At 40.5% G+C, this 10,151-nt stretch overlaps 1 protein-coding gene across 8 annotated transcripts in view; it reads left to right on the forward strand.

Moving 5' to 3' along the window:
• RUFY2 (RUN and FYVE domain containing 2) overlaps positions 1–10,151 on the forward strand; it is a 48,517-nt gene that overhangs the window by 1,990 nt on the left and 36,376 nt on the right. For 5 of the 8 annotated variants that reach the window (XM_017513703.2, XM_017513698.2, XM_017513700.2 and 2 more), the window contains exons 2-4: positions 1,068–1,241; positions 4,548–4,665; positions 9,020–9,121. In XM_017513703.2, the coding sequence (XP_017369192.1) occupies positions 1,068–1,241; positions 4,548–4,665; positions 9,020–9,121 (394 nt within the window). Of the gene's footprint in view, positions 1–436; positions 458–1,067; positions 1,242–4,547; positions 4,666–9,019; positions 9,122–10,151 lie in introns of those variants that run through there. The other 3 variants (XM_017513702.2, XM_017513706.2, XM_037733195.1) reach the window with 2 other exon arrangements.

The raw sequence follows: 10,151 nt of genomic DNA on the forward strand, positions 1-10,151 counted from the left end.
TTCCTTGGTGATACTGTGTCTTAAAAGTATCAGTTAAAAAGCAGGCTTTTTAGAATATGCATCTGTTACCTTGGTATTCACACTGGCAATGTGGGCATCCTCAGCTGTGTGGAAGGGCGAGGAACGTTAACTTAAAACTGGTCCCCGCTTTTATTCCTCTTTGAAAATAAAACAGTCATGCAATACAGAACTACAGTCAGAATGAAGAAGCCAGACAGAGTGTATACTGAATTGGGCAGCTTCTGTCTCCTTACTTGTCAGTGTATTTTACCTGTCATGTTTGTTGTGGGTGACACTGGAATCCTAGATTTTTTAATTTATTTTTTATTTTGAGACGGAGTCTCAGACTCTGTTGCCAGGCTGGAGTGCAGTGGCACAATCTCAGCTCACTGCAACCTCTGCGTCCCGGGTTCAGGTGATTCTCTTTCCTCAGCCTTCTGAGTAGCTGAGACTACAGGTGCACTCCACCACGCCCAGCTAATTTTTGTATTTTTAGTAGAGACAGGGTTTCACCATGTTGACCAGGATGGTCTTGATCTCTTGACCTTGTGATCTGCCCACCTCAGCCTCTCAAAGGGCTGGGATTATAGGCATGAGCCACCTCGCCTAACTGGAATCCTAAAATTTTAACTGCCTTTTATTTGATTGCCAGTTTATTCTGAACATTTTTGCCTTGGAATTCATCCTTAGACAGTACCTGCTATCCACCTTTTGCATAAGGCCCTTAAACATGTTGTCTCTCACCACAAATTTATCTCCACAGAAGATCCTTTTAAAACCCTATTCTCTGTGAAGAGGTACCAGGAAGGTTAAATACAGGAGAATCGCAAATTTACATGATCTTGAGAATGATTCATAAACTTTGGCTGGATCGGGCATGGGAATTTTCTACAGGATACGTGAGAAACATAAAGAGAAGTTGATCAAGGGTGTAATTTAGCTGGGGAGAATTTGTCAATCAAGAAACAGCAAACTACTGTTGGTTTTTATAGGGGAAGGGAAGAGTTTGTATATTTTTCATTGTCATGTCTTACAAATGATGTTGGATTCCTTTCTTGTGTTTTCAGCTACAAAAGACCCCACAGCTGTAGAGAGAGCAAACTTGTTAAACATGGCTAAACTGAGTATCAAAGGACTCATTGAATCTGCTCTGAGCTTTGGCCGCACTTTGGATTCTGACTATCCCCCCTTGCAGCAATTCTTTGTTGTTATGGAACATTGTCTGAAGCATGGTCTTAAAGGTATCATGAAATTTTAAAAAATTAATTCATTTTAGAGTCTCCCTTTTTCCATTTTAAGCCCTTCAGAATGGGTTATTTTTTGAGGCCATAATTAGTATTACTATGCACCAAAAAGTATTGAGTGGATTGATTTTGGGAGACAATATCTCACGACTTTATGGTTTCTCATAATGGTCTTCAGAAAATGCTTAGTTGTTAAATGTTTTATATACAGAATATTTGATTTAAAAATTTTTTAAACTTACATAGCCTGAACTGGTTTCTGTTTTCTAGGACAATTAGAGTTATTTTATATTTTAAAACTGATGATTCTGAAATGAGCTCATATTAATAGTTTGAAAGCTATTGAACAAGTGTATTGAAATAGTAGATTGTTGAAATAGAAACCTCCTAGATATATACATGAACATATGTAGAAATATCTTCTGGATGGAGTTATTGTAGAAATGCGAGCCATCCCTGAAAATGATAATAGCAGATATTGTATTCTACTGTCAGTACATATTGAATTATTGTTACATGTAAAATGTTTGTTTTTTATTTAAAAAATATTCATTGCATAATGACTTTTACTTATAATAATCGTTCAGTTTTGGTCTCTAGTTCATATGATGAGTACCTGTGTAGAGGGCTATGTAAGCGTTGTACACTAGAGTGACTATTATAGAGTAAAAGAAGCTTGACTAGCCAGGTGTGGTGGCCACACCTGCAATCCCAGCATCTGCCTGTGGTCCCAGCTCCTCAGGAGGCTAAGGTGGGAGAATCACCTGAGTCCGAGGAGGTCGAAGTTTCAGTGAGCCATGATTACACCACTGTACTACTCCAGCCTGGGTGACAGAAAGAGACCCTATCTCACACACACACACACACACACACACAAAAACAAAGATTTACCTAAACTTGGTTTTAATAAAAAAAGAAGAAAGTCTTTACATCAAAATTTGAGAAATCCTATGTGATGTTATTAACATACTTATTTCTTTTTCTTTAATTAAAGACTTAAAGCAATTTCTTAAAATATATAAATATTAGAGAAGTATATTCTTTTTTTTTCTTTTTTTTTTGAGAAGTATATTCTTTTTGTACATGAATTAACAGAGAAGTACACAGAGCAAAACATCATTTTATGGATTCTCTTCTCTTAATCTCTCTAAACGAAATTGGATGCCTGTCATCCCAGCACTTTGGGAGGTTGAGGCAGGTGGATCATTTTGAGGTCAGGGGTTCAAAACCAACCTGGCCAACATGGTGAAACCTGTCTCTACTAAAAATACTAAAATTAGCCAGACGTGCTGGTGTTTGCCTGTAATCCCAGCTACTTGGGAGGCTGAGGTAGGAGAATTGCTTGAACCTGGGAAGCAGAGGTTGCAGTGAGCTGAGATCAGGTCATTGCACTCCAGCCTGGGGCAACAGAGCAAGACTCCATCTCAAAAAAAAAAGAAGGGGATAATCAGATATTCTTTTATCCCTTTTCTGTTTTTGTTTTCTTTTACTCTAATTGTAATCATGCTATTAGTAGTATTCTGTGACGTCCTTCTTTAAAAAAAAAAAAGTGGCCTAGCTCGATGGCTCACACCTGTAATCCCAGCACTTTGGGAAGCTGGGGCTAGAGGATCACTTGAGGTCAGGAGTTCCAGATCAGCCTGACCAGCATAGTGAAACCCCATCTCTACTAAAAATACAAAAATTAGCCAGTGGTTGTACACACCTGTAGTCCCAGCTACTTGGGAGACTGAGGCAGGAGAACTGTTTGAACTCAGGAGGCAGAGGTTGCGGTGAGCTGAGATCGTGCCACTACACTTCAGTCTGGGAGGCAGAGTGAGACACTGTCTCAAAAAAAAATTTTTTTTTGTTTTTAAAGTAATAATATGGGCCGGGTGCTGTGGCTCACGCCTGTAATCCCCAGCACTTTGGGAGGCCAAGGTGGGTGGATCACAAGGTCAGGAGTTCAAGACCAACCTGACCAACACGATGAAACCTCGTCTCTACTAAAAATATAAAAATTAGCAGAGTGTGGTGGCACACACCTGTAATCCCAGGTACTTGGGAGGCTGAGGCAGGAGAATCGCTTGAACCTGGGAGGCAGAGGTTGCGGTGAGCCAAGATTGTGCCACTGCGCTCCAGCCCAAGTGACAGAGCAGGACTCTGTCTCAAAAAAAAAAAAAAAAAAAGGTAATGATATGGCTTGGAGATCTTTCCATTTACATAGACATCTGTATCAGGATTAATGGCTGTGCAATGTTTTATGGTATACATATAGCGTAATTTATTTAACCACATTCCTCTTTTTTTTGAGATGGGGTGTCACTCTGTCACCCAGGAATGCATCTTGATTTTCCCCAAGCCTTATGAAATGGAGTTTCCCAAATGATGGCCAAAATAGTTAAATTTTAAACTCTTTTTAGACTGTATTATCCTTTACTTCACAACATATGTTGAACCATGTCCTAGCAGTTATAGGCTTATCTGGATGAATCATTATAAAACTACTTTGTGCATGTTGTTTTCTCCCCTAGGAAAAATTGCCTATCTTGGGGTGGTGCATATGGTAGGCACCCTGTATTTGCAGGAGATCTGATCAGTAATAACAAAGAAATGTCTGACAGTTTCATGGTTTTATATTGACCAAATCTCAGAACAAAATAAAAGGAAAAGCAAATTCACAATTTTTCATATTTAAAATTAAAATAACTTCTTAGGCTGGGTGTGGTAGCTCATGCCTGTAATCCCAGCTCCTTGGGAGACCTGAGATGGGAGGAATGCTTGAGGCCAGGAGTTCAAGACCAGCCTGGTTAACATAGCAAAAAAAAAAAAAAAAGTATTTGTGTTTAATAAACTTACAAAGATTAATCGGCTAGGGCTACCAGTCTTTATTTTGGTAGCGGTAGAGAATGAATGTGGTCATTTTTCACTTTAATTTTTTTATGAGATGGGGTTTCACCATTATGGCCAGGCTGGTCTTGAACTCCTGACCTCAGGTGATCCACCCACCTCGGCCTCCCAAAGTGCTGGGATTACAGGCATGAGCCACTGCGCCCGGCCTCACTTTAATTTTCTGACTGCATATTTGATATGAAAGGATTGTCACTGTGCCTTCTTATGTTGTGGAAAAAAAATAGCAGATGGGCGACAGGATCCTACTTGCACAGGCTCCAGATTCACTGGGATATGTAGTGATAAAAGAGAGGAAAGGTCTCTGAATAATTGTATGTTAAGTTAGAAATGTTGAAACTAAATATTTAAAAAGAAGTTACTACAGTTTTATATGTTGACATTGTGTGCATTATGTGTGTTTTTCCTTTTCAGTAAGAAAATCATTTTTGAGTTATAACAAAACCATCTGGGGCCCTTTGGAACTGGTGGAGAAGCTGTACCCGGAAGCAGAAGAAATAGGAGCCAGTGTCCGGGATCTTCCTGGTCTGAAGTAAGGAGGGCTGTTACTTGTTCATGCCTAGCCACAGAAGTGTATTCGTTGTTCCTCCAGAGTACCTCATACTCTAGCTTATTGTCTTCTCTCAGCCTTAAGTCCCCTTCTTCTAATCCTCTTCTAATAAAATTCTGTTCATTCATTATGGCTCAACTAAAATCCCATTTCCTTTATGAAGTTTTTCTTAGCACCTTCAATCAGAATTAACCACTCACTGTTCTGCCTTGTATTAAAGGAAATTGAAAGTTGCTTTAAGATAGGATATATCAAGTATGTATCTTTGTTTTCTGAATGTTAAATTGGTTTGCCTGTAGTAGATAGTCAATAAGTATTTGATAAAAGACTGATTTAGGCTGAATCCAGGGCACAGGCTCAGGAGATTCCAGTTTTCAGATAAGCCACTTATATACCCTAGGACTGGTATAAATTACTTCTCCTCCTCTGAAAATTGGTACCTGTAGTGTCATCAACCTGTTTCATCACACAAATGTAGGTAAAATATCCTAAAAGTTGGAGTATTCTAGCTAGGAACTGATGAGTATTGAAAATTTTTTGTAGATGTAAAATGTTGAGGCTCGGTTCCTTTATATATATATACACATATGTATGATGCGTGTGTGTGTGTGTATTTGTGTGTATTTTTTTCCTTGAGTGGGAGTCTCGCTGTGTTGCCCAGACTGGAGACCAGTGAGGGATCTTGGCTCACTGCAACCTCCACCTCGGAGGTTCAAGTGATTCTCTTGCTTCAGCCTTTGGAGTAGCTGGAACTACAGGCGCACACCACCGCACAGCTAATTTTTCTATTTTTAGTAGAGATGGGGGTTTACCATGTTGGCCAGGTTGGTCTTGAACTCCTGATTTTTAAAAAAAAAAATTTTCTTTTTTATTTTATTTATTTTTTTGAGACGGAATCTCACTCTGTTCCCCAGGCTGGAGTGCAGTGGAGCAGTCTCGGTTTACTGCAACCTCTGCCTCCCAGGTTCAAGTGATTCTCCTGCCTCAGCGTCCCGAGTAGCTGGGATTACAGGCATGGTGATACATGCCCGGCAAATTTTTTGTATTTTTAGTAGAGACGGGGTTTCACCGTGTTAGCCAGGATGGTCTTGATCTTTTTTGACCTCTTGATCCGCCCACCTCGGCCTCCCAAGTGCTGGGATTACAGTCGTAAGCCACAACTTCCGGCCAGTGCTTATATTCTTTCCAGTGTAATTAAAATGTAAGCGTTCTCTTTTATCTTGTTTTGTTTTGTTTTGTTTTTGTATTTTGAGATTGAGTCTCACCTTGTCGTCTGAGCCGAAGTGCCGTGTCATAATCTCAGCTCACTGCAACCTCTGCCTCCTGGGTTCAAGTGATTCTCGTGCCTCAGTCTCCCAAGTAGCTGGGATTACAGGCATGCACCACAACACCTGGCTAATTTTTGTATTTTTAGTAGAGATGGGAGTTTTGCCGTGTTGACCAGGCTGATCTTTTGAACTCCTGTCCTCACAAGTGCTGGAATTACTGGCGTGAGCTACCACGCCTGTCCTCTCTTAGTTTATCTTAATTCCTGTGAGTGAGATAACTTTTTTTGCGTTAAGCATTTTCTGTCAGGTTATTAGTTTGTTTTCTCATAGTTTTACAATTTAGGGTTTTTATATGTTGTGGGGAATTTGGTAATATTTTTGCTGTTATTTCACCATTCAAATGTTTGTAAATTGGACTTAACTGAGTGATAAAAGGTAAGCGTCTGCTGTTGAGCACTGTGTTAGAGTAATAAGGTAAGTATTTTACAGGAATTATCTTCTTTAGTGCTTAAATCAGTCTTGCAGGTAGAGGTTATTATTATAATTATATAGATGTGAAAAATAAATGCCAGATAAATTACAGTTAATAAGTGACAGAGGCAGGATTTAAACCCAGTTTTTAGAGTTAAATATAAAGTGGCTGGGCATGGTGGCTCACACCCATAATCCCAGCACTTTGGAAGGCCGAGGTGGGTGGATTGTCTGAGCTCAGGAATTCGAGACCAGCCTGGGCAATATGGGGAAACCCCATGTCTACTAAAAATACGAAAAAATTAGCTGGGTGTGGTGGTGCACTCCTGTAGTCCCTAAACTCAGAGGATTGAGGCAGGAGAATAGCTTGAACCTGGGAGGGAGAGGTTGCAGTGAGCTGAGATCTCGTCACTGTGCCCCGGTCTGGATGACAGAGTGAGACTCTGTCTCTCCCCACAAAAAAAAAAAAAATTGAAAAAAAAACACCTCAAGTTATATTTATTCATAATTGATATTTTTGATATATCAGGTGTAGAGATTTTTAACAAAGAAGGAGAAACAATTTCAACTCTCAAAAACGTAAGATTTATTTTAATAGGAAAATATGTGTTCATTGTTCATGTTTCTTTAAAAAGCCAAACTCTACTATAGTAAAACATGTTTTCTGATAGTGTCCATTAAAATGCTAAGCTATAAGTAACTCATTAATTATTAGAAGTGAAGATCAAGTCTCTTCCTAATCTATGTGCCAAAATGTTTCCAGTATAAGAAAATATAAAAGTGTGAATGATGCCACTCTCTTTTAAAAAAAAAAAAAAGTGGTATAAAAGTTGCTTTTGGCCAGGCGCGGTGGCTCACGCTTGTAATCCCAGCACTTTTGGAGGCCGAGGTGGGTGGATCACTAGGTCAAGAGATCCAGACCATCCTGGTCAACATGGTGAAACCCTGTCTCTACTAAAATTACAAAAATTAGCTGGGCGTGGTGGTGCGTGCCTGTAGTCTCAGCTACTCTGGAGTCTGAGGCAGGAGAATCGCTTGAACCTGGGAGGTGGAGGTTGCGATGAGGCGGAGGAGTGCAATGGCCCAATCTCTGCTCACTGTAACCTCCGCCTCCCAGGTTCAAATGTTCTTCTGCCTCAGCCTCCCGAGTACATGGGATTACTGGTGCCCATCACCACACCCAGCTATTTTTTGTATTTTTAGTAGAGATGAAGTTTCACCATGTTGGCCAGGCTGGTCTTTAACTCCAGACCTCATGATTCACCCACCTCGGCCTCCCAAAGTGCTGGGATTACAGGTGTGAGCCACCACGCCCAGCCCAGTGAATTTTTAATATTTATTTTTAGAGGGCTAAGCCCATTCAGACTAAATATTTCTTTTTTTTTTTTTCTTTTTTCTGAGACAGGGTCTCAGTCTGTTGCCCGGGCTCAAGTACAGTGATGCAGTCACTGCTCACTGCTGCCTCTGCCTACTGGGCTCAAGCAACCCTTCTGCCTCAGGCTCCTCAGTAGGTGGGACTACAGGCACATGCCACCACACCTGACATTTTGATTTTTGGTTTTTGGTTTTGATTTTTTAATTTTAATTTTTATTTATATATGTTTTAATAGAGACGGGGTCTCTCTATGTTGCCCAGGCTGTGCTCAAGTGATCCTCCCACCTTTACCTCCCAAAGTGTAGGTATGACAGATGTGATCCACCGTGCCTAGCCTAAATATTTCTTACAGAAGTATTCTCGGGCCAGGCGCGCTGGCTCATGCCTGTAATCTCAGCACTTTGGGAGGCCGAGGCAGGCGGATCATGAGGTGAGGAGTTCAAGACCAGCCTGGCCAACATGGTGAAACCTTGTCTCTACTAAAACTAAAATTAGCCAGGTGTGGTGGCATTCGCCTGTAATCCCAGTTACTCAGGAGGCTGAGGCAGAAGAATTGCTTGAACCCGGAAGGGGGAGGTTGCAGTGAGCTGAGATCATGCCATTGCACTCCAGCCTGGGTGACAGAGCGAGACTGTGTCTAAAAAAAAAAAAGAAAAAGTATTCTCACTACAGTCCTGTGCTGCATAACATTTCATTCAATGATGGTGGTCCCATAAGATTATCGTACTCTATTTTTACTTTACCATTTTCATGTTTAGATATGTTTAGATACACAAATACTTACAATCGTGTAACAATTGCCTACAGCATTCAGTACAGTAGCATGCTATATAGGTTTGCAGCCTAGGAACCCATAGGCTATACTATATAGCATAGGTGTGTATGCCATCTACATTTGCAAATTTACACTCCATGATGAAGTCACCTAACCACGAATTTTTCAGAACATATCCCCATCATTAAGCGACACACTACAGCATTTATAGAGTCATTTCTTCTAAGACATAAAATAGTACCTAGCTGTCCTATAGGAGAAACAAATTTACCCAGCTCTCGGATTTGTTTGTGTGCTTAAAGAGATGGTTTAAAGCTATAAAAATGAAAATAAAACCATGCTACAAATGCCCTTTTTCTTTGTTAATGTGTACCTCTACAGATGGAAGATGTAGTCTGTTATCTTTGGGCTGGAGCTGTTTTCTGACCAATTGGTTCTTCTCTTTAGGACCCCTCTGGGTCGAGCAAGAGCGTGGCTTCGGTTAGCCCTCATGCAAAAAAAAATGGCTGATTATCTGCGTTGCTTAATTATTCAGAGGGATCTTTTGAGGTTAGTACTATTAAGTTATGTTCTTTTCATTTTTTATTTATATTCTGTCTTCTAAAAAGGATTTAAATGTAATATGAAAGGATATATAATATAAGATGATATAAAATAAAAGGAGGAGCAAAATGAGACAGAGAAACGTGGAGGCATGACATGGATCAGGAATTAGTCTTTTTTTTTTTTTTTTTTTTTTGAGACGGAGCTCTCATCCTGTTTCCCAGGCTGGAGTGCAATGGTGCAATCTCAGCTCACTGCAACCTCTGCCTCCTGAGTTCGAGTGATTCTCCTGCCTCAGCCTCCTGAGTAGCTGATTTTTTGTATTTTTAGTATAGACTGGTTTCACTATGTTGGCCAGACTGGTCTTGAAGTCCTGACCTCATTATCTGCCCGCCTTGGCCTCCCAAAGTGCTGGGATTATAGGCGTGAGCCACTGCGCCCAGCCCACAACTCTTTTTGAACATTTTTTAGAATGTAGATACCTCAAAGTGTCTTTAATTGATGATTATCTATTAAGAACATTTATAATATACCTATCGAATGCATTGACTTGAACATGTTTCATATGTTTATTTTCTACCTTAGTCTTTATTCCAGGGGTCTTAATAAATCCTAGGATTGAAACTTCAACTGTAGTAAAATATGTCATGTTCAGATCAGCAGCTGTCACTATATCCATCTGAGTCAGAAACGTCCCAGGGCTCAGTGTTGCCTCTTTTTTTCTTTTTTTCTTTGTTTTTTGTGTTTTGAGACGGAGTCTTGTTTTTTTGCCCTGGCTGGCCTGCAATGGCACGATCTTGGCTTACTACAACGTCTACCTCCTGGGCTCGAGCAATTCTCCTGTCTCAGCCTCCCAAGTAGCTGGGATTACAGGCTCATGCCAGCGTGCCCAGCTAATTTTTGTATTTTTAGTAGAGACGGGGTTTCACCATGTTGGCCAGGGTGGTCTTGAACTCCTGACCTCAAGTGATCCACTTGCCTCAGCCTTCCAAAGTGCTGGGATTACAGGCTTGAGCTACCGCACCAGACTCTTTTT

The sequence above is a fragment of the Cebus imitator genome, unplaced genomic scaffold (genome assembly GCF_001604975.1).
Source record: "Cebus imitator isolate Cc_AM_T3 unplaced genomic scaffold, Cebus_imitator-1.0 Scaffold499, whole genome shotgun sequence".
In the NCBI taxonomy this organism is placed as follows: Eukaryota; Metazoa; Chordata; class Mammalia; order Primates; family Cebidae; genus Cebus; species Cebus imitator.